Source organism: Oratosquilla oratoria, chromosome 31, assembly GCF_046742065.1.
Source record: "Oratosquilla oratoria isolate Oo_2021 chromosome 31, ASM4674206v1, whole genome shotgun sequence".
Lineage (NCBI taxonomy): Eukaryota > Metazoa > Arthropoda > Malacostraca > Stomatopoda > Squillidae > Oratosquilla > Oratosquilla oratoria.
The window spans coordinates 19156451-19181947 of NC_134807.1; the positions used below are offsets into that span (position 1 = coordinate 19156451).

Sequence of the window (25497 nt, forward strand, 5' to 3'; positions counted from 1 at the left end):
ACTGGGATATCGTAGGACTGAGTGAAGAGCGAAAGGAGTAAAATGTCGTGCAGCAACAAGTCAGTCAACAACTGTTCCACAAAAGAGATATAGGAGAAAGAAGGCCCCTGTGCAGTATAATTCTAGATAAATCGAGAGACTGGTGGTAATATAATGGCATTCTGCAGTGGATCTATCAAGGCAGCAAGGGAGAAATTACATACCTGGATCGTCACCAACACGAAAATCATTTGAAAACATCCAAAGTTCCGTGACCTTCCTAGTATTTGCGCAGAAAGAAGTAAAAAAATAAACAAATAAAGAAACCAATCAATATGTGTGTGTGTGTGTGTGTGTGTGTGTGTGTGTGTGTGTGTGTGTGTGTGTAAAGGGTTTCTCCAGTTAATCTGAATTTCCGATATCTAAACATTAATGGGCAACAGCGGTACGATCCCCAACAGCCCCGGCTCCCCATGTACGTAGGGCACAGGTCACGCCCGCAGCCAAGGTCTCCTCTTATCCTTCCACTTCTGTCGACAACTTATTTGTTTTGGACCAAACAATTGGCTTCCATCGAGGGAAACCATCTACAAAGACAAAGGGGCTAAGCAATTACCGAGTAACCCTTCCAGACTTATTGACTTCTTGTACGTTCCCTCTGCCTCCTGCCAGGCAAATGGCTGGAAAGGGCATTCCAGGAGCAATCAGAACGAATCCGCAAGGACACGGGGAACGACAACCCCCCCACCCCCCGAATGTGCCACCTTGGTGGGTGCTTTCGTAGTTATTACTTACAATGAAAATACAACACCTCCTCCTCTTCCTTCTCGCCGTCCTTCTCCTCCTCTTCCTCGTCCTCGTCGTCTTCCCCCTCACCTCCACGTCTTCACGTCTTCCTTCTTCTTTTCCTCCTTGTCTCCCTTCTTCTCCTCCTTGTCTTCCTTCTTCTCCTCCTCGTCTTCCTTCTCCTCCTCTTCGTCTTCCTTCTCCACCTCCTCGTTTTCCTTCTCCTCCTCGTCTTCCTCTTCCACCTCCATGTCTTCTTTCCTCCTCCTCATTCTCCTCGTCTCCCTCCTCCACCTCCGCGCCTCCCTCCTCCTCCTCTTCCACCTCTTCGTCTTCCTCGTCCATCTCCCCTGTCTTCCCCCTCCCCTTTTGTCTTCCCCTCCTCCTTGTCTTCCTCCACCTCGTCTTCCTTTTCCACCTAATCGTCTTGCTCCTCCTCGTCTTCCTCTTCCACCTCCTCCACCTCCCCTGTCTTCCCCTCCTACTCGTCTTCTTTTTTCCACCTCATCGCCTTCCTCTTCCACCTCCTCGTCTTCCTCTTCCACCTCGTCTTCCTCCTCCTCCTCCTTCCCGCTTAGCCACCCATTCACCCGCAAACAAATCCTAATGATTTTTCTCGCCCCATTTCCCAATACTTTTTTTTTTCTTCTTTCACTGCGAAAGGCAGCATGGCGGGCACCACGAGGCCATCAAATCACAACAGTCTCTTAACCATATGTGATGCTGGAATCGGTATATTAGGGAAATGGGGAAACGCAAGGACGAGGAGACGGAACGGGGGAAAGAGGGCAAGGTTGGTGGTGGTGGTGGTATTAATGGTGGTAGTGGTTGTGTTTCTATGATTGTATGCTCGTGTGCACTTGTGTGTGTTTCTGTGTGTGTATCTTTCTGCATGTGTACGTTTCTGTACATATGTTTCTGAGTGTGTCTTTCTGTTGGCTTGCGCGCGTGTATGTTTCTGTGACTGTACATTCGTGTGCACGTGTGTGTGTGTGTGTGTATGTTTCTGTGCGTGTGTGTGTTTCTGTGTGTGTGTGTGTGTGTGTGTGTGTGTGTGTTTCTGTGTGCGTATGTTTCTGCATGTGTAAGTTTCTGTACATATGTTTTTAAGTCTTTCTGTTGACTAGCGCGCGTGTATGTTTCCGTGATTGTACGTTCGTGCGTGTGTGTGTGTGTGTGTATGTTTCTGCATGGTGATGGTGATACTGATGGTGGTAGTGGTTGTGGTTGTGGTAGTGATGATTTATACCAGTGGCCGTTGCCGACAAGTCTATTGATTATAAACACCAAACGTGAGGACGAGGCCTTTATTAGGACGACGTTTCGCTTCTTATTACAGCTTTATCAAGTACAAACTCGTAATACACATGACTGGGAGTCTGGGATTAAATAAGAGGAATGGGGGGGGGGAACAGCGGTGAAGGGGGGAGGGAGAGAGGAAAAGAGGGGGTAAGGGGGTCACAAAATACTAGGAATGGTTAAGGAGAAGGTGGACCAAATGTCTGGCTAGTGATGGTTATGGTGATGGTGGTAGTGGTGGTGGTGGTAGTGGTGGTGGTGGTATTGGTGGTGGTGGTATTGGTGGTGGTGGTGGCTGGACGTGCATCAGGCAGGGCAGACTAAGACAAAACACGAGAACGTCAAGGGTGAGGTGGGAGATAAGAAAGGTGTGGGAGATTGAGGTGGAGGGAAGAGGGAGGGAGAAGAGAAGAGGGAGGGAGGGAGAAGAGAAGAGGGAGGAAAGAAGACGGGAGAAGGTGAGAGAGAGGGGGTAAAAGGGAAGAGGGACGAAGGGAGAGGGGAAGAGAGAGGGAGGGAGAAAGGAAGAGAGAGGGAGGAAGAAGAAGGGAAGAGAAAGGAGGGAAGGAGAGAATAGAGAGGGAGGGAGAAGGGAAGGGGGAGGAAGGGAGAAGTGAAGAGGAAGGAGAAGGTAAGAGAGAGGGAGGGAGAAGGGAAGAGGGAGGAAGGGAAAAGGGAAGAAAGAGGGAGGGAGAAGGGAAGAGGGAGGTAGGGAGAAAGGGAGAGGGAGGGAGGGAGAAGGGAAGAGGGAGGAAGGGAGAAGAGAAGAGGAAGGGAAAAGGGAAGAGAGGGGGAAGAGAGGGGGAAGAGAGGGGGAAGAGAGGGAGAAGAGAGGGGGAAGAGAGGGGGAAGAGAGGGAGAAGAGAAAAGCGAAGGAGGACGGAAGAAGGGAAGCAGGAAAAAGGGAGAATGGAAGAGGGAGGGAGAAGGGGAGAAGGGAAGAAGGGAAGGGGGAGGGAGAGAGAAGGGAAGGCAGGACAGGAAAGGGAAAGGCGGCGGTGAAGTAAATAGGAAGTAGAAATGCAAATAAACGTGTGTGTGTGTGTGTGTGTGTGTGTGTGTGTGTGTGTGTGTGTGTGTGTGTGTTACTGTGTGTGTATGTTTCTGGATGTGTAAGTTTCTGTACAAATGCTTCTGAGTGTGTCTTTCTGTTGGCTTGCGCGCGTGTATGTTTCTGTGATTGTATGCTCGCATGTGTGTGTGTGTGTGTGTGTATGTGTGTATGTGTGTGTGTGTTTGTACGTGTGTGTACGTGTACGTGTGCACACGTCAGTCTAAATACGATGTCTGCGTTCTCATCCAAGAGGGTAATAATTGTCGAATATGATGTGCCCTACAAGCACCCACTCACACCCACGCGCAACATCTTTACATACACACCATTTGCAAATAGACCCACAAAGACCCGCACACACAAATGTAAAGGTTGCCGGGGGTGGGGGGCGGCGGCGGCAATTCGGCGCCCATCACATCGAAAATGAACAGTTTTTAACTGCCTCCCTGGGGGAAAATATCTACTAACTGGATGCACAGAGGGGAGCGACAAAAGTCACGTGGTCGTTATTAGAGCATACGATTGGTGGTTCCAAATTTGGGAAATTGGTGGTTCCAAATTTGGGAAATTGTCGGGGGGAGAGAGAGAGAGAGAGAGAGAGAGAGAGAGAGAGAGAGAGAGAGAGAGAGAGAGAGAGAGAGAGAGAGAGAGAGAGAGAGAGAGAGAGAAAGAGAGAGAGAGAGAGAGAGAGAGAGAGAGAGAGAAAGGCGATTTTGTTTTTTCCCCGGCAATACTAAGAAAAAAAAATGTTGTGACCAGCTGTTTGGTACTCGTTAACGTGATTTGTATATTTTTTAGTTGTCGTACAAGTGTGTATTTTATTTATTTCGGTGTATTTTTTTTATGAATTTTAAGAATGTGTGTAAGAACCATTGCGAACGATTGTCTATGTAAGGTTGTGACCAGTTGTCTGGTTCTCGTAGCCATTGGAAGAGGAGGAAGAGGAGGAGGAGGAGGAGGAGGAGGAGGAGGAGGAGGTGGAGCAGCAGCAGCCCGGGCAGCTTCGGCAGCGCGGACTACCTCTCCCAGTCCCAACAAAGGCCAATATAATCATGACCTCTTTGATCACTGTACCCCATCACACCCCTGAAGAGGTCCTAGGACTAGGATCGAAACGTCGGGCATTAAACCTTCCACTCTGAGTCTGGTGATTACGCTTCTCCCTTCAACATATATGTAGCAAATGGCTGAGTTTGACGTTTTCTATCATAGTTTTTATTTATTATTTTATTATTAATATGATTTTTTTTTCGCATCCGACCTAGATATGGATCAAAAGGTCTCCTGTCGGCATGCTCCGCCTTTGTAATCCTTCTTCTAGTTAATTCACGAACTCTCGTTAGGGAAATTGGCCAGGGCAAAACTGTATCCGGTATAAAAGGTAGTCTCGAAGATTAACAAGGACTTGACAACAGTTAGATATTAATTTGCAACTGAATTGAGATAGATGAGAAATTTACTCTTCCCCTTCCCTTAAGTCGAAATATACTTCGAGCAAAGCGAAGAAATGCTCGATGAACTGTTGAGTGTTCATAAATGTTTGTTAACTGGTCAATAGAGCAGCAGAGAAGAACATGTTAAGTTGCAAGAAGGAAGATTGGAAGTTAAGAAAAAAAATACCTTGTCGGAATAGTCGACAAAACTAGATGTGACCACAGTATTTCATCTGTCAAACTGGATATTTAATGCAAGGTACAATATTCATAATCTTATCGTATGTTCATTAGAAGATGGAATAATGCCACAGGATTGTAATAGGGCTAATGTTGTCCCATTTCATGAAGATGGAAGTAAGGAGACACCACTGTTGTGCTAAATAGCCTAAAGAGATGAACAGTTTGACAGACGGACATTTTGGTTCTGGACCTGGAAGGTCATGGGTGTGTGTTACTAAGGCTAGACTTGGTTTGTTGGCTTTATTATGTGCTGTGTCCTGCGACACTGCTTCTGACCCAGGGCAGTGGACAGGGTGCAGGGATGACCCGTCATCTAGGAGGGAGGGTGGAGGGGTGTGGAGTGTTTTCGGGGATGAAATGGGTGGGAATGTTTTTGTGCCTTGTCCTTTTTGGCTACCCCCCTGGTAAGGGGGAAAAAAGCTTTGGTATATGTATGTATGTATGTATTATTGTAAAGGTACTAATCTCGGCCTAAGCTGGGTCGGGCGGTTGCCCCGATAGGGTCGATCCGACCTCAAAGTTAACTGCAAAGCCTAGGGAAAAGATGTCTGTATGAAGATGAAAAGATAGTTGTGTATAAAAGAGTTATTGCCACCGGGCGATTTTAGGGTTATCTATTTCGTGGGGTCGTGGCTTAGGAGTGGGCAGGAGACTTGGCTGAAATCAATGCATGTAACTTCGAGGTTACTTTAGGTACTTTAGTACCCCTGGCCTGCGGGGAAGGCGGTATATATACACTGCCGACGTACCCAAAAGTAGCGAAGGTGACAGCCACGCAGAAAATGGCTCGGCAGGGGCGAGACTGTGCTTTCATAAGGACACAGATGCCTGTAGTACAGGTGCAATATGGACTTAATCTACTTACGAGTAATACGAGGCCGAAAGCCAGCGATTTCTTCACAATATATCGCCTTGCCCACTCACGTACTGCAAGGAATCTATAAGCCAAAGCATCGCGTAGAAGCTGATGTGATGGAGTATAGTACACCATAATGGGTGTCCCACATTTCAAGCTTTTACTCGAGAACGAGTATTGTCTTACATGGGCGAGAGGGCTGAGTGAACTGTGTGTACCACGATCTAGAGAATACCTTTGACAAGTACCTTGAGTCGACTTTTGTGGAAACTGGAGTATACTGGAGGACTAAGAGGACCCTTAAGGATGAATGACTTTCTGAAGTTAAGGTACACTAGTGTAGTAGTCTAGTAAAAGATACGTTGTCCAGATGGAAAGCAATAGAGGAGTTCCACAAGGTTCGGTATTCGTGCCTATAATGTTTCTTATCTATGTTCATGACACGATGGAAGGCACAAGCTAAAATATCTACAGATGATGCAAAGATCAAGAGAATCCTGAAGAACGAGTAGGACTGTCAGCCGTTTCAAGTTATTTTAGAAATATTAGAAACGGACAATAGATTACTATAGTTTTCCTTGTGAGGCGAATGAGGAGAAATGTATGGTAATATTGATAAAAGACAACCTGTCATAGGACAGACATGTCAATAAGGTTGTGGGGAGAGACGTATGAACTACTGCAGAACATGAAGATGGCTTCTCACTGCATGAAAAAAAAAATCACAGAAACCCTAATTCGCCTGAGACTGGAATATGAATCAGTAGTTTGGTCCCTATACATAAAGAGAGATTAAAAGCATTAGGTCTGCCAACGTTGAAGGATCACAGGGAAAGAGATATGTACTGTGTTTGGTCCCTACTGTGTTTGGTCTACTGTGTTTGGTCCCTATACATAAGGAGAGATTAAAAGCATTAGGTCTGTCAACGTTGAAGGATCATAGGGAAAGAGATGTCTACTGTGTTCTATTTTGACGAAGAGTCCCTGATTATGGCCTGGAGAGCTTCACGAGGTCATGAGACCAAATCGAAAAAGACAAAGCCTAAAAGATGTGAAGAAATATAGTTTTCCATATAGATCGATACTCTAGGAATAACTTGGATGATGATATACTCTAACCAAGAACCATAAATAAACTCAAATAGTATAATAAAAGGCGTAAGGTGACATAGCAAGTTGGAACCATACATGAATTTTAAGCAAATTAACAACAGGAAAGCATAAGACCGGACGTCATGAGCGTGGTTCTTTCCCTGTATACTAAAAACAGGGAAACAAAGACACACGCACACAAAGTGTATTCTCCATACACGGGGAAAATAGTCATTTGATTCACAATGTATAAACTAAAAGACAAAGTGGAAGACAACGTTGTTCTAAATGACCAATCAGCATTGTATTACAATGACAATACATACAAGTGCGACTGTCCTTGTCATGTCGAATGTCTCGCATGACCCTTTTGTATATAAAAACACTGTTCTTATTGTACAGATATTTCATTCACATTTTGTGAATGAAATAATTATTTCATGAATAAAAAAAAGAGAAACCCTACGTGCGTAGATTCATGATTAATCCTGAACGTAGATTTTATTTATACCTACTTGCATATTAACAAACGTAACATGTATGAAGGTTACATAGGGAGTTTGCTCGGAGAGACTGTGGAGGGGGATTGGCGCCGGCATGGGAGGGAAGCAAAGCGCCTCCTGTCGTATGACTCCCCCAACTGATGATGATCATGATGATCATGATGACGTACATACCAAACATGACATGTGCCAAGAATACATGCACACAGTCCGAGAAACCTCACGGAGGCTTTGTCCGAAACATTTAGAAACATAAGATATCCAATAACGAAACGATGGTCCAGCCTTAATGGTCCATTGCAGTACCGGCCTATCCCACGAGAAGAAGATACAGCCTCTGTACTACCTCACCACAGTGGCCTAATCCAGTTTGGTGAGGTATATATAGTGAGAAGTGCCGCATGTGAAGTGTTTTTTGATATGTTGGTATGGCTGTGGTTGTAAATAAAGACTGTCATCAGTGTAATCAGCTCGACCATACCGATTAGGTGCAAGCACACACACACACACACACACACACACATATATATATATATATATATGTATATATATGCGCCACTGGGCTACCGCACCTCTGGTATCTGCCATTGTGGAGAGGGGCTGGCGTTCCCTAAAGAAAACGGGGACTCACAACAAATAGAACGAGTCTATTGATGCAAACGACCATTAAGAAATACCAATGCGCAAGACACTTTCTGGACCATTAAAAAAAATCTTTAGTTATACAAAACTCTGAAGATTTGGTCTAAACACTTGAACACATGAATGCACGAGACTACAATAGACCATAAGGCCCATACTAGGGAGTTCCATGTCCCCTACCACCTGTCATCCTTATCCATAAAGTTATACTAAACTTCTCTTAACACAAACAATGCTTTCAGCGCCCAGTGCATCGTTACTAAGACGGTGGAGGAAGGAGGAGGAAGAAGAGAAGAATGAAAAAGACTATGGAGGGAGGAGAGAGGAGGTGGAGAGAGGAGGAAGAGGGAAGAGAAGGAAGGAGGAGGAGAAGGGAGAAAGATGTAAAGGGAGGAGAAGGAAGTGAAGGCAGAAGGAAAAGGTGGATGGAGGAACAGGAGGAACAGGAGGTGGAAGGAAAGTAAGAGGTGGAGGGAGGAGGAAGTGGGGGAAGAAAATGGGGAGAAAGGAGGAGCAGGGAGGAGGAGAGAGGGGGAGGAGGGAGGGGGAGGAGGGAGGGGGAGTGGGGAGGTGGAGGGAAGGGGGAGGGGGAGGAAGGAGGTGGCGGGAAGGGGGAGGAGGAGGAGGAGGAGGAGGCAGGTACACGAGAAGAAAATTAGATAGGTAGAAGAAGAAAGACGAGGGGGAGAAGGGAGGGGGAGTGGGGAGGAGGAGGAAGGTGGAGGGAAGGGGGAGGAGGAGGAGGAAGGTGGAGGGAAGGGGGAGGAGGAGGAATTAGGTGGAGGGAAGGGGAAGGGGGAGGAGGAGGAGGAGAGGTACACGTGAAGAAAATTAGATAGGTAGAGGAAGAAAGACGAGGGGGAGGAGGAGGAGGGCGAGGAGGAGAAAGAGGAGGAAGAGGAGGAGGTGAAGGAGGATGGAAGGAGGAAGGGAGGAGGAGGAAGAGGAGGATGTACAGCAGACAAGGCAAGCAGTGGATCGAACGGGAAGGAGGGAGGGGGAGGGGGAGGGGGAGGGGGAGGGGGAGGGGCAGGACCCTGGGCAGGAAAGGGAAAAGAAAATTAAAGGCAAACAGATAGCGAACAGGGGAGGGAGAAGAGGAGAAAGAAGAGTATAAGGAGGAGGAAGAGGAGGAGGAAGAGGAGGAGGTTGAGGAGGAGGAGCAGGAGAAAGAAGAGTATGAGGAAGAAGAGAAGGACGAAGAGTAGGAGGTGGAGGACGAGGAAAAAGAAATGTACGAGGAGGAGAAAGATGAGTACGAGGAAGAAGAGGAAGAGGAGGAGGAAGAGGAGTATGAGGTGTATGATGATGATGATGAGGAGGAGGAGGAGGACCAGGAGAAGGAGATAAGAGAGTATGAGGAGGAAGAAGAGAGGCGAGGAGAGGGTAAAAAGGGCAAGGGAAGAGGAGGAGGAGTAGGGGGGAAAGGATGAAGGAAGAAAAGAAAGGAGGAGGGGGAACGGATGAAGGAAGAGGAAGAACGGGGAGGAGGAAGGGGGAGGAGGAGGTAAGGATTTGGAAGGAAGATACGAGAGGAAGTGGAGTAGGAGTGGAAGAGGAGGAGGTGAAAAAGAGTAGAAGGAGGAGGTAGGACAGGGAAGGAGGGAGAAAGAGGAGTAGGAGGAAGAGAAGGAAGAAAATGAGAAAGGAGGAAAACCACGAAGGAGAAGGAGGAGGAGGAGGAGGATGCGGAGGAGGATGCGGAAGAAGAGGTCTGGGGGAGGAGAAAGGAGGAAGAGGACGGAGAAAGAGAAGGACGATGAGGAGGGGGAGGAGGAGCAGAAAGACGAGGAGGGAGGAAGTGAAGGAAAAGGACGAGGAGGAGGGGAAGGAGGAGGAGGGGAAGGAGTAGGAGGGGAAGGAGGAGGAGGATGACAAGGAGGAGGAGGAAGGGGAAGAGGAGGAGAGGAGGAGGGGGAAGAGGAGGAGAGAAGGAAGGGGAGGGGAAAGGGAGTAGGTAGAAGAGGAAATTATATATATATAAGTCGTCCATTATTTTTCAGCACACAGCAGACGTGTTAAAACGGGTGTTCTAATAGGTTTCTTTCTCAGAGCTTTTCGTATCTGCAGTGAAGAACTCCTAGAGGATGAACTTACTTACATCAAGAATACCTTTAGGAAGCTGAAATACCCCGGGGGTTTGATCACCAGGACAATGAGGAAAGCCAAGATCTACGATGGCTCAAACGTCCGGACCCCGGGAAAGGATAAGTCTCATTTTATTTCTGTCCCTAATTCTATAAACACCATAGCTATTGATGATTATTTGTTAAAAGGTGGAATAAATATAGCAAAAATATCTTCCAATAAAATAGGAAAAATATTTAAGAAACATAATAATATTCGTAATAATCTCAGTGTCGTTTACCGTATTCCATGCAACGGTTGTCCATCATCTTACTTCGGTGAGTCAGGTCGAGGGATCAACAAACGCTTGAGTGAGCACAAAAACGATCTCAGGGCTAATAGAACATCTAACTCCCTGGTTCGTCACCTGGACAAATGTGGACATCTACCTGATTGGAACAACACAGAAATTCTACACGAGGGATTTGAGAAGAAAATGAGAAAAACTGTGGAAGCTGCACATATCGCCACCAACAAGAACAACAACGACAGAGACGGATTTGAATGCCTCTCGAAAGCAGCAAGTGTCCTAATAATTAAATCGTTAGCCAAAGGGAAAACATGACGCTCATACCTTGGCGGGTTCCCTCTCACTACGAATATAAGAATTGTGATCCGTCTGTAATGCTGTAGTCCTCTGAAGAAGACCAAGTTGGTCGCAACGTTAGGGCAATAAACTCTATTCCTAACACATCTTCGTTTGCCCTTCCCCACCCACATTCTCTCTCATTTGTCTGAAATAATCTTATATATATATATATATATACACATACATAATATATATATATATATATATATATATACATATATATATACATATATATATATATATATATATTATATATATATATTTTTTTTTTTAATGAGGTGGACGAGGATGAGGTGGATGAGGATGAGGTGAACAAGGATAATGTGGATGAGGATGAGGAGAACGGTGAGGACGAACAGGAAGAGGAAGAGGGTAAGAGGGGGTTGAGAAGATGAGGAAGACAAGGTGTCAAAGAGGATGAGGTGGATGAGGATAAGTTGGTAAATGATGAGAACGGTGAAGACAGGAGTAAAAGAAAAAAGTAGGGAAGGGGTAGGAGAGGACGGGGGTGGAAGTGGACGGGGGTGGAAGTGGACGGGGGTGGGAGAGGACGGGGGTGGGAGAAAAAGGGGGTGGGAGAGGACGGGGGTGGGAGAGGACGGGGGTTGGAGTGGACGGAGGTGGGAATGGGCGAGGGTGGGGGAGGACGGGGTGAGAGGAGGGGGTGGGAATAGACGGGGGTGGGAGTAGACGGGGGTGGGAATAGACGGGGGTGGGAGTAGACGGGGGTGGAAGTGGACGGGGGTGGGAGTGGACGGATGTGGGAGTGGACGAAGGTGGGAGAGGACGGGGTGAGAGAAAACGGGGTGGGAGTGGACGTAGGTGGGAGTGGACGTAGGTGGGAGTGGACGTAGGTGGGAGTGGACGTAGGTGGGAGTGGACGGAGGTGGGACTAGACGGAGGTGGGAGAGGGCTGGGTGGGAGAGGACGGGGTGAGAGAAGAGGGGGTGGGAGTAGACGGGGGTGGGAGTGTTGAGGTGTGAGTAGATAGGGGTGGGAATGGAAGGAGTGGGAGGGGACGGGGGTAGGAGAGGAGGGGGTTGGGAGTGGACGGGAGTAGGAGTGGACGAGGGTGGGAGTGGACGGAGGTGGGAGTGGGAGTGGGCGGGGGAGGGAGTGGATGGGGTGGGAGTAGAGGGAGTGGGAGGGGACGGGAGTGGAGTCGAAATGGGGCGAGTAGAGAGGGACATCTGAAAAAAAAATAATAATAAATAAAAGTAAAACAGCACAATGCGTAGGAACGGAAGGAAGGCAAGCTTGAGAAGAGAGGGGAGGAGGGAGTGGGAGGGGGAGGAGGGGGGAGGAGAGGGGGAGGGGGGAGACAATACGAAGGGGGAAGAACGTTAAGTGTAGGAAAAGGGGCGCAGCAAAGGCAAAAACGAGGTTATGGAAAGAGACGAGGAGCGGGAAATGGAATAAGAGGCAGACGGCACCAAGACAAGGGGGGGAAAGGCAGCGGAGGGGGGGAGAGGGAGAGAAAGGAGGGAAAAGCGGGGGAAAGGAGGGAGGAGAAGAGGAAGGGAGACGAGTGGGAGAAGAGGAAAGGAAGACGAGGGGAGAGGAGGAAGGGGGAGAGGGGGAAGAGAGGAGGGAGAGGAGAAGAGGGGGAGAAGAGGAAGAGAAGAAGTGAGGAAAAGAGGAGGGGGATGGGAAGAGGAGGAACGGGAGAAGAGGGGGAAGAAGAGGGGCAGAGGAGAAGAAAGAGAAAAAGAAGGAGGGAAAGAAGAGGAAGGGGAGAAGAGGGGTGAGAAAAGATGGAAGACAAGAGGGGGAGAAGAGGTGGGGAGAAAGATGTCGGGACGGAGTGGGAGGATAAACGAGGAAGAAGGGAAAGACTACAAGTGATGAAGGACCAAGAGTCGAGACGGAGTAATGAGAGAACGAGTATAAAGAGGAGGAGGAGGAGGAGGAGGAAGAGCAGGTGGCGGAGGAGGAGGAGGAGAAGGTGGAAGGAGGAGGAGGAGGATGGGGAGGAAAACGAATGAAGATGATGGGAAGAAGGAAGGTGGTGGGGGAGTGACATGGGAGAAGTAGGAGGAGGAAGAGGAGGAAGATGAGGAGGAAGATGAGGAGGAGGAAGATGAGGAGGAGGAAGATGAGGAGGAGGAAGATGAGGAGGAGGAGGAGGAAGATGATGATGATGATGATGATGATGATGAGGAGGAGGAGGAGGAGGAGGAGGAGTGTGCAGGAGGGGTAGTGATATGAAGATGGAGATGAGTTGGAGAACTGTGGAGGAGACTGACCAGGTGGAGAGAAAAGCTCGTTTCCCCCGTATCGACTTTTCGCCGTGCGCCGTCCAAGATACGACGTCGTGCTCTCAAATAACCATGGGTGAAAATGTCCATAAACACCCATGGTTATCTGAGAGCACGACGTCGTGTCGTGGACATCGAAAAATCGATACGAAAAATCGTACGTGTGAAACGAGCTAAAGGGAAAGATGCTGAGAAAGAAGAGGATAAGGAAAGTCAGGAGGAGGAGGAAGGAGGAGGAAGGAGGAGGAAGGAGGAGGAAGGAGGAGGAAGGAGGAGGAGGAAGGAGGAGGGGGAAGGAGGAGAAGAGGAAGGAGAGGAGGGAGTAGAGGAAGAAGGAGGGGAGAAAGTAGGAGAGGAGGAAGTAGAAAGAAGGGGTAGGGGAAGGAGAAGGAGAAAGAAGGGGTAGGGGAAGGAGAAGGGGAAGAAGGGGGAGGTGAGGAAGGAGTGAGGAAGGAGGGAGGAAGGGGGAGGGAAAAGGAGGAGGGGAGGACAGGAGGGGAGGAAGGAGGAGGGGAGGAAGGAGGAGGGGAGGAAGGAGGAGGGGAGGAAGGAGGAGGGGAGGAAGTAGGAGGGGAGGATAAGAGGGAAGGAGGGGAGGATATGAGGAGGGGAGGATAAGAGGGGAGGAAGAAAGAGAGGAGGAAGGAGGGGAGGAGGGAGGAGAGGATGGAGGAGGGGAGGATAGGAAAAAGCTTTTGGGATTGAGAATGAAAAGTGGGAGAAGATAGGGAGATGGGAGGCTGCAATCCTATTGAAAAAATGGAGAAAGTGAGGTGGGAAGAGTGAGGTAGTGAAGAGTGAGGTAGGAGGAGGAAGAGGTAGGAGGAGGAAGAGGAGGAGGAGGAAGAAGAGGAGGAGGAGGAGGAAGAGGAGGAGGAGGAAGAGGAGGAGGAGGAGGAAGAGGAGGAGGAGGAGGAGGGGAGGATGGAAATAAGGAGCTGGGAAAGAGGAGGATGGAAGAGGGGAGGTGGGAAAAGGGGTGGAGAAAGGGAGGAGAAAGAGGATGTGAGGGAGAGATGGAAGGAGAGAGGGAGGGAGGAAGGAAAAGAGAAAGAGGGAGGGAAAGAGGGAAAGGGAGAGGGATAGGGGGAGGGAAAGAGGGAAGGAGAGAGGGAGAGAGGGGGAAAGAGGGAGAGAGGGAGGGAGAGAGGGAGGGAGGGAAAGAGGAAGGGACAGAGGGGAGGAGAGAGGGAGAGAGTGAAGGAGGGAAGGGGAGGAGGGAAAGAGGGAAGGAAGAGAGGAGAGAGAGATTATGAGATGGAAGGAGAGACGGGAGAGAGAAAGAGAGGAATGGAGAGATGGAAGAAGGGAAGGAGGGGAAGAGAAAGGAGAGAGGGACGGAGAGAGGGACGGAGAGAGGGAGGGAGAGATGGAAGAAGAGTGGGAGGGGGAGAGGGAGAGGTGGAAGAGAGGAAGAAGAGAGGTAGGGAGAGGTGGAAGAGAGGAAGAAGAGAGGTAGGGAGAGAGGGAAGGAGAGATGGAAGGTGAGAGGGAGGAAGAGAGAAAGGAGAGAGGGAGGAAGTGAAAGAAGAGAGGAAGAGAGAAAAGAGAGAGAGAGGGATGGAGAGAGTGAGAGAGAGATGGAAGGGGAGAGGAAGAGAGACAGGAACGAAGGAGGGAGAAAAAGAGCAAGGGAGAGAAAGATGTGAGAGAGGGAGAGAGGGAGGTAAAGAGAGATGGTAAGAGATAGGGAGGGAGAGAGGGAGGGAGAGAAAGTAGCGAGTGAGAGAGGGAGGGAGAGAGGGAGGGAGATGTGGTAGGAGACAGGGAGGAAGAGAGAAAGGAGAGAGGGAGGTAGAGAGAGGAAGGTAGAGAGGGAGGGAGAGAGGGAGAGAGAGAGGGAGGGAGAGAGGGAGAGAGAGAGGGAGAGAGAGAGGGAGAGAAGGAAGGAGAGATGGAGAGAGGGAGAGATGGAGAGAGGGAGTGAAAAAGGAAGGGAGGAATCGAAACAGGGTTAAATAATGACGACAGGAGCGTAACACAGTAAAGGTTAGGAAAAGGCTGAGAAAGAAACACGCTAACAAATATTCGCTCAGAACATCACATCTGTGACCAAACACATCCTAAACATCTATTAATGGCGTCGCTTTTGTCAGACAATGATCAACACCTGCAACACCTGTCAACGTACACCTGTTGTGACAAACAACTGCAGTCCACTAAGCGCGGGAGAGGCTTTCAGTCTGAAAACAATTTCGAAGGATCGCGACCCTTTTCAAGGTCGTCAGGCAAGTGAATAAAATTCATCAAGCATTCACCGTAAATAAATATTATAATGGTAGTCACTGCAGAATGAGAGCATTAACAAAATGTTCGCTGAAAAAGTAATAATAATAATGATGATAATAATAATAAATAATAACCAGCTACCTTTGATCAAATATTGGGCTGCAGAGTAAAAATATCAATAGTACGACACAGATCAAAAACTAACAAATTCCAACACAACATTATTCATCTAAAACATAACATTGATACCAATACTCCAATATAGAACATTCACACAACACAGATGACAATGATTATCTTACAAAACATACAAGAATAAAACAAGCTAAGCATCGTAGATACACAAAACACAAACCTTTAAAGAACAATAATGAAAATTTTCATCTTTTTACGCATTTCACAAATACTGCAGATACAATTTATTGGTTTGTTTACAGAGAAGACATTAAAGAAACATTCCTACATGATACAATCAGAAGACACAAAAATTACATAGCAACGCAGAGAACATATTTGTCAATATCAAGAAATCGTACATCGAGAACGAAAAGAGAGAGAGAGAGCATGACATGATAAAAAAGAGAACAAGACGTGAAAAGAGAGAACAAGACATGATAAAGAGAGAAAGAGAGAACAAGACATGATGGAAAGAGAGATTCAGGACAAGTCATGATGAAAAGAGAGCGAGAGGAAAATATATAATGAAAAGAAAGAACAGGACATAATAAAAAGAGGGAGAACATGACATCATAAAAAGAGAGCGTCAGAACAAGACATGATAAAAAGAGAGAGAGAACAATACATAATAAAAAGAGAAAACATGACACGATAAAAAGAGAGAGAGAGAACAAGACATGACGAAAAGAAAGAGAACAAGACAAGAAGATAAAAATAGAGAAAAGTACAAAATCAATCAAACAACTTATGTCGCTGTATCCCCGTTTCCCTTCCGTGTCGGTGGAACAAGACTATGCTTTTCATTTGTCTTAACCCTTTACTGACCAAAAATCATCAAATATCCGCCAGAAAATTTTGTTCAGCTCGTGAGCAAAGAAGCATTAAAAATAATATAAATAAATAAATACATAAACTGTACTATACGAAAAAAAAATCTTCCAGCATCACGCAAACATATTTCAATTTTCTTTTTATGCATTTGGAAGATATACCAGTGTTTGCGTGATTCTGGAATTTTACTGAATTTCATTCTGGCTAATTCCAACAGATTTGATTCAGCTTAAGATAAACCTTTTGGTAGTAAAGAATTATTTTCGAGGTGAAAATGCTAACAAGCAAGCAATACATACTCGTATTACGATTCACGAGTATAAATATACCTTTCACCTGTTCATCTTCGTTCCACGTGCAAACGAAAGCACCACACGTTCCACGACCACAAAGGAGCTCATTTCGCACGCATCGACCTTCCGCCGTGCGCCGTCCACGACACGACGTCGTGCTCTCAAGTAACCATGGGTGTCTATGAGCGCTTTCACACGTGGTCGTGTGGAAAACGTCCATAGACATACATGGTTATCTGAGAACGCGACGTCGTGTCGTGGACGACGCACGGCGAAAAGTCGATGCGTGTGAAACGAGCCAAAGGCGTACAGCAGCCAGAGGATAAAAGGCGAGACAATGAAACAAACAGGCAGTACACAAGATAAACGTGAACCAGAGATCGAACGTTTCAAAACACCAAAACGATATACAAAATGGCGATGGAAAGATACCAGGATTTTCAACGACTCCGATAGGCTACTGCTCTAAACTTCCGATTCCGGTACGAGTCCCGATACTGCTCTAAACTTCCGATTCCGATACGAGTTCCGATACTGCTCCAAACTTCCGATTCCGATACGAGTCCCGATACTGCTTCAAACTTCCGATTCCGATACGAGTTCCGATACTGTTCCAAACTTCCGATTCCGATACGAGTCCCGATATTGCTCCAAACTTCCGATTCCGATACGAGTCCCGATACTGCTCTAATCTTTCGATTCCGATAAATGATTATTAAATGTATTTTGTTCATAGAGTATTTGTTTCCCAAACCAACTGCAGGGCCTGAGAATAACCACATGGATTATAATCAATACAGGTATAGGAATCGGACTCGTATCGGAATCGGAAGTTAAGAGCAGTATCGGAACTCGTAAACGAAATCGGAAATATGGAGCAGTATCGGGACTCGTATCGAAATCGGAAGTTTAGAACAGCATAGGAACTCTGGAATCGGGTGTTTGGACCAGTATCGGGACTCGTACCAGAATCACATGTTTGGACCAGTATCGGGACTCGTACCAGAATCAGATGTTTGGACCAGTATCGGGACTCGTACCGGAACTGAAAGTTCGGACCAGTATCGGCCTCGTAAACGGAATCGAAAGTTTAGAGCAGTATCGGGACTCGTACCGGAATCGGAAGTTTAGACCAGTATCGGGACTCGTAAACGGAATCGGAAGTTTAGAGCAGTATCGGGACTCGTATCAGAATCGTTAAAAAATGCTGGTACCTTCCCGTCGCGTGACAAAATGACCAACAACACTTTTGAGGTCATTATCTGGATGTAACTTACGTCACAGGAGTCCCACCATAACCGGCATACACGACACACACACATCTGGGTGGAAAACGTACAGCACATCAACACACCAGGGCATTGTCATAAGCAAGCGCTGTTCAGATGGGAGAGGAAAATATTCCTATGCCCCTGGGTCCGATGTCTGTGTGTATATATATACATACATACATATATTATATATATATATATATATATATATATATATATATATATGCAAAGTAGACCACTTGGAAAAACGAAACTAACGAAGCAGAGCGCTTTCGTATATTACATCCAATGCAAAAGTAATATATATACGAAAGCGCTCTGCTTCGTTAGTTTCTTTTTACAAGTGGTCTACTTTGCATAAGTGAACACACGTACCCGTGTTCTTATTAGCATATATATATATACATATATATATATATATATATATATATATATATATATATATACTGAACACAATGATGAGTGTGCAGCAGTGAGTTTTGAATATAAAGGGGTTTATGAATGTGCAATACAGCTTTATAAGCACTAATATAACTACTACAGTATCCTTTAACACACGAAAACAAGAACAAAATTATATCATGTGTATATAATCACATCATACACAAACCAAAAATATCTTATTGTGGCGACAATTTTTTTTTTTTTTTTTTTTTTCAGAAAAAGGCAAATGAAAATCCCAATCAGAATGTTTCAGTCATTTAGTGTTGTCAACAGTAGTATCTGGCAACTTCCCATGAGTGAGCGCAGGGTTGCCAAGATTCATGGGCAACAATTGATGACTGAAACCTCATGATTACGACTAAAAAACAAATTAATAGGTAAATAAAAAATAAAATAAGGTAAATAAAATAGTTAAGATAATAATAATGATAACAATAACAATAAATAAATAAAATTAAATAATAAAACTAAATAATATACATAAATAAAATAACATAAAAAATAAACAAAAAAATGAAATAAAAAAATATCTAGAGAAAATAAAAATGAAAAAATAATCTATATTGATCAAATAACTGAAATGAAAATATAAAAAATAGATAAACAAAAATATAAAAATGAATAAATATATAGTAACAAAATGCTAACAATATAAAAAAAATATATAGAAATAATAGATAAATATATAATAAAGAAAAGCATAGTAACTTGTACTATGTACTCCTATGTACCCCCTTCGACAACCGTGACGCACTGTACGGATTTCGAAAGTCGGACCCCACGACGATTGACGTCTCGACCGACCGTGATCCAATGAAGTGAATGTTGATAAAAGGCTCAATCAATCTGGGAACTTTAAGGTGGCGGCACATTAGGCATTTCTCGCTAGCATGCTACTTGCTTTTGTTATTTTGTGTGAGTATTTGTAAATGCCAAATTACTCTTGCGTCACAGTGTGAGAAGCTGAATGACAAAGTAAGTAGCAAAAGCAAGTAACATGCTAGCCTAGTGTGCCGTCATTTTTGATGGACTTGTGTATTTGTCCCTTCGACCGGCAAGTGATTTTATTCAACGGAAAGGTGGGGAGGATGAGGTTGAAACACTCCAGAACTTATGAGAGAGCTCAAGTTAGAACTCATGGAGTCAAAGTAAACAAATCGTCTGGGTGCCCCGGAACAATGACGTCGCTAGGATGAAGAAAAATCGAAATTCTTTCTATGACACCTGAGGCCATCTCTCACCTCATGAGACTTCTGCCAGGTCGAAGACCGTACAGTGCATCACCTTTTTTTTTTTTTTGTTTTTTTTTTGTTAATATTGACCCACAATATAGATTCTGCTATGACGATCCCTAGATCAGTGTTTCTCAACCAGGGTCCCGAGGACCTGAACGGGACAGCAAACCTACCAAGAGGTTTGCAGTAAGAGATATTTAACATGTTACACTTAATCCTGTCATGGCTATTCTTTTATTCATTACACAAGGTGTCTTAATAGAGATGTCCATCTTTTATTATTATTATTTTTTTTTTCTTAGTGTTCCCCTGGCTAGCTGTGTGTTTCAGAATGTATCTATGATTTGTATAGTTTATTATAACTTTTATATCTCTACGTGCTTAGAAAAACTAACTAGATCCCGTATCGCGGGGTCCCCAGAATATACAAATCAAAGGAAGGGGTCCATACAAGGTTGAGAAACTCTTCAAGACGATCTTATTCAGCTGAAGAGAGACTCTGAGGCCTAGGCGAAGTCTTGGCCATGACCTTCACCCTCCTAGTTCAGCCCTGAGGTTAACCTTTAGCTGAATAAGATGTCTGATAGTCAACACAGCAGATTCCATAGCAGGGTTAGCAATTTGTCGAAGTTCAACGTTCAATCGAAGTTACCAGGAGGCTGAACAAAACTTAAGCTATTACCCGCCAGGTTTTAATACACATCGATATAATATATATATATATATATATATATATATATATATATATATATATATATATATATATATATATATATATATGAAGCGTCCGGTAACAGAGGGGCATCCCCGCCACATTTGGTTTCGAGTTGAGCACGGGTCGTGAAAGGCGTTAGCCTCCCCCCCTCTCTCTCTCTCTTTATATATATATATATATATATATATATATATATATATATATATACACACACACACACGTGCTTAACTCGAAACCAGTATAAGTGGCGAGGATGCCCTTCTGTTTCTGGGCACCGCACTTTAGATAAATACACTAATGTCCGTCCATGGCATTACGGACACGAAGCCACGCCCCGACTCCAACAGCAATGCTGTTGGACATTGCTCTGTGCAAAAATCTATTCATGCAAAAATTCTTATGAAAAACAAAGCGAAGATGCACATTGAGGTGCGTCTATGTAATTTTAGCTCACCAGGAGGCCATTACAAAGGGGGCGGGGCTTCAATGCCATACTACCACAATTAAACACTACTGTCCTAAAATGTACACGAATCTAGACAGCCTCTAGTAAAGCCTTGAATATATTTGCCAAATAATACGCTTGGCGCACACAGACTACCGTCTACAGACATAAAATATGCAAATCTACACAGGCAATACGTAAAGCATATATACAACTGAAGTTGAGGGAAATGTTCAAAGCAAATACTAATACCCTTGATAAATATCCACATACCGACTCTGTAAAAATGTTTGGGATTCGGGGAGAAAAATATCAAAATATTCACGACCCGGCAAAAAAAAAAAAAAAAAAAAAAAAAAAAAAAAAATTATATATATATATATATATTGATAAGTATTTTAGACAAATTATTTGGATGATGGAGAACATATATACAGGGGAAGGCTCGGAACCCTATACACTCTAACGTTTCGTTCGCGTAGAACTTCTTCAGAGAGTGTATGTAGAACTGCAATTGGAGTTTATGTACTAAATCTAATTATCTTTTCGGACACTTGGGAAAGGTCGTTTTTCTGGCGTGTTTTAGAATTAAAATACTAGTTTCTTTAGCTAAATTGATAAACCCTCCTCGATGATTCGATGAATTATTAGTAGAAATATATGCTGATTCAACAATTCTTCTAGTGAATTTATCAAAACCTTTATGTAGCACTTCAGCTTCTCTCCAGTTTGGTAAATGATCGAATTTTTCCGCATGAACTACTAAAGAATTAGATGTCCTATGTGCTTTTATGTCGTTTTTATGTTCATAAATTCTTTTTTCTAATCCTCTTGACGATTCGCCATAATACGCCATTGAGCAACTATTGCACGGGATTTTGTATACGACGCTGTTTTCGGAATTGGTTCTCTTTTCAGAAGTCTTTATTAAATCACCTATCCTCTTGTTAGTTATTTTAGCTATGTTTATACCCGATTTTGTTAAATATTTGTCTATTATTGGTGACGTTTCTGAGCCAGGTACTGATATAAAATTTGTATTATTTTTATTTTTATCATTTCTCTCTTTCTTTCCGCGATTGTAAATATTTATTGCTTTTCTTTTTGTTCTTTTCAACATTCCCTCTGGATATCCAAGTTTGTCAAAGGTTTTCATAATGTAATCAAATTCGCCTTCTAGGTATTCATTACTACAGATTCGTAGTGCCCTGAGAAAAAATCCTATTACTATACCACTCTTTGTCCTATCATCATGTGCGGAGAAGTAATGTACTAAATCCTCTTTGTTTGTTTCCTTTCTGTATACTGAGAAAGTTACAGTTTTTCCCACTCGTCGTATTAACGTATCTAGGAAGGGCAATTGTCCGTTTTGTTCCTCTTCTACGGTGAACTGAATATCGCTGTTGACCGCGTTAAGCATTCTCACTTTATTATTTACATTGGTGTTTTCGGGGATGATTGCGAGGACGTCGTCTACATATCTAAACCAGTGTGATCCCCTACCATTAATTCTGATGAAGTTTTCTTTTTCTAATAACTCCATATATAGACAGGCCATCACTGCACTTAAAGGACTACCCATAGCGAGACCTCTATGTTGTTCATATTCGTCACCATTAAAAGTAAACGCACCGAAATTTACGCATAAATCTATCAATTCTATATAATCTTGTTTTCTTATGGGTAGGTCAGTATCGTTCATATCTTTTATTACTCTCTTCACAGAAGACGCAAGTTGGATAGATGTGTAATACAACGTAAATTTCTACAGGATTGCTTGGAAGAAAAGGTCCTTCCTAAATCGGCTCCGAAACAACTGGTTAGTGAGAACAACCCATTCGGTAAGTGTGCTAAAGTTTATTTAGAAGAAGCTTGTAAAGATTTGGACAACAAAATAGAAACATTACGTGATAAAGTGAAAATACCAATATGGAAACAGGTCCATAAGAACGGAAAACCGACACCGAATATTTGGTCACCGGACATTTGCCCATCAGACATATGCCCACCGACTCATAAATGTACATGTAGATTTGGAGTGCAATTACCATCACACCTAACTTATAAATTAGAAAAAGAAAAGACATCACAAAATGAAAGACTAGAGCGAAAATTAAACAGTCTATGTGACAACAGCGATTGGAATAAAATTGGAAGGTGTGAAATAATAACAAATCTTTCAGATAGGAGATTATCGAATACTGAAATTCAAGCTCTATCGCTAGGACTTAAATTCGACACTGGTATTAACACAAGGGGATTCACAGATTTTATTAAGAGAAACTATAGATGGAGTGACAGCGATATTGAAAAAGGATTCAAACAGGGGATTGTTACATGTTACCAAGCGTTAGCCATTAAAAACGAATGCGTCATCCCCAGAAGATTCAAGAAAGCTTTAATAAATCTAGGCTTAGACAAAGACATAGTAATCACCAATGCAGATAAAGGAGGTGGTATCGTGATCTTATCAAAAGAGGACTATATCAGTAAAATGTTAGAGCTCTTAGATGACGACAATACTTATCGCAAAAAACATATAGGTTTCGTAACGAATGAAGCAGATCAATTCAAAAAACATGCCAGAAAAATTCTTAATAAAACTGAAAAAGGAAAGAAATTAATGGGACTTCTGGAGGAATACCCCAATCCTCCCAGAATGCGCGGTATTCCAAAAATTCACAAACCCAACGTTCCAATGCGACCCATAACTTCAGGGGTTGGCAGTGCACCCCACAGACTAGCGAAATGTCTAGCCAAACCGCTATCACAGGCAATGGGATCGATCAGCAATACACATTTGAAAAATTCTAATGATCTTTTGACAAGACTAAAAGATTTAGATTTCACGGGGAAAAAGTTAGTAAGCTATGATGTCAAGGCGTTATATACAAATATTTCCACTAACGGTGCGTTAGAAGCAGTAAAGAGAGTAATAAAAGATATGAACGATACTGACCTACCCATAAGAAAACAAGATTATATAGAATTGATAGATTTATGCGTAAATTTCGGTGCGTTTACTTTTAATGGTGACGAATATGAACAACATAGAGGTCTCGCTATGGGTAGTCCTTTAAGTGCAGTGATGGCCTGTCTATATATGGAGTTATTAGAAAAAGAAAACTTCATCAGAATTAATGGTAGGGGATCACACTGGTTTAGATATGTAGACGACGTCCTCGCAATCATCCCCGAAAACACCAATGTAAATAATAAAGTGAGAATGCTTAACGCGGTCAACAGCGATATTCAGTTCACCGTAGAAGAGGAACAAAACGGACAATTGCCCTTCCTAGATACGTTAATACGACGAGTGGGAAAAACTGTAACTTTCTCAGTATACAGAAAGGAAACAAACAAAGAGGATTTAGTACATTACTTCTCCGCACATGATGATAGGACAAAGAGTGGTATAATAATAGGATTTTTTCTCAGGGCACTACGAATCTGTAGTAATGAATACCTAGAAGGCGAATTTGATTACATTATGAAAACCTTTGACAAACTTGGATATCCAGAGGGAATGTTGAAAAGAACAAAAAGAAAAGCAATAAATATTTACAATCGCGGAAAGAAAGAGAGAAATGATAAAAATAAAAATAATACAAATTTTATATCAGTACCTGGCTCAGAAACGTCACCAATAATAGACAAATATTTAACAAAATCGGGTATAAACATAGCTAAAATAACTAACAAGAGGATAGGTGATTTAATAAAGACTTCTGAAAAGAGAACCAATTCCGAAAACAGCGTCGTATACAAAATCCCGTGCAATAGTTGCTCAATGGCGTATTATGGCGAATCGTCAAGAGGATTAGAAAAAAGAATTTATGAACATAAAAACGACATAAAAGCACATAGGACATCTAATTCTTTAGTAGTTCATGCGGAAAAATTCGATCATTTACCAAACTGGAGAGAAGCTGAAGTGCTACATAAAGGTTTTGATAAATTCACTAGAAGAATTGTTGAATCAGCATATATTTCTACTAATAATTCATCGAATCATCGAGGAGGGTTTATCAATTTAGCTAAAGAAACTAGTATTTTAATTCTAAAACACGCCAGAAAAACGACCTTTCCCAAGTGTCCGAAAAGATAATTAGATTTAGTACATAAACTCCAATTGCAGTTCTACATACACTCTCTGAAGAAGTTCTACGCGAACGAAACGTTAGAGTGTATAGGGTTCCGAGCCTTCCCCTGTATATATGTTCTCCATCATCCAAATATATATATATATATATATATATATATATATATATATATATATATATATATATATATATATGACACCGATGTGGAGGAAGCGTTAACCATTTTAGTTTCTTCATCCTAAAGCATTTCAATCAATTTAAGAGTAATACATCAATGACTTTACGTATATACATATATATTAGTATAAATATGCAGTGTGTTCTCTTGTAAACATGTTTGATTAGGAGCCAGAGGTGTTCTTAATTTTCCATATGGAGTGTTTATAATTCGATGGGAGGTTATACATAATGCTTCCGAGATCTATGGTGTTATTCGAAAGAACACTAACATATATATATATATATATATATATATATATATATATATATATATATATATATATATATATATTACACATATTGCAGACAACCACGTGGAAATCAGAAACGTAGTCCAAACGTTTCCGTACATCTTAAGACATCCTCAGGTTATGAAATAGACGAAAACGTTCGGACCACGTTTCTCACTTCGCAATGGTTTAATACAACATTATATTCACGTGTCCTTGTGAGTTGCTCACACACACACGCACACACACACACACACACACACACACACACACACACTCGATGGCGCGGTTGGTAGAGTTCCTGGCCACCACTACGGCGGTCCGGTTTCGAATCCCGCCCAGGGCTGAAATAATTTCAGTATCGCTGCGCTGCGAGTCATTACCCCAATTCTCGTGGGCAGGGAGTTAGGGGTGTGTGTGCGTGTAAGGTCACAACATTACCCA

General features: G+C 43.6%; 1 protein-coding gene across 4 annotated transcripts in view; it reads right to left on the minus strand.

Moving 5' to 3' along the window:
• The window catches only part of LOC143041470 (rho guanine nucleotide exchange factor 3-like), a 497332-nt gene that overhangs the window by 266035 nt on the left and 205800 nt on the right, over positions 1-25497 (minus strand). For 2 of the 4 annotated variants that reach the window (XM_076213375.1, XM_076213373.1), the window contains exon 2: positions 17669-17713. The exons of the other annotated variants lie outside the window; for them this stretch is intronic. In XM_076213375.1, coding sequence (XP_076069490.1) covers positions 17669-17713 — 45 coding nt within the window. The remainder of the gene's footprint in view (positions 1-17668; positions 17714-25497) is intronic. 4 annotated transcript variants of the gene reach the window in all.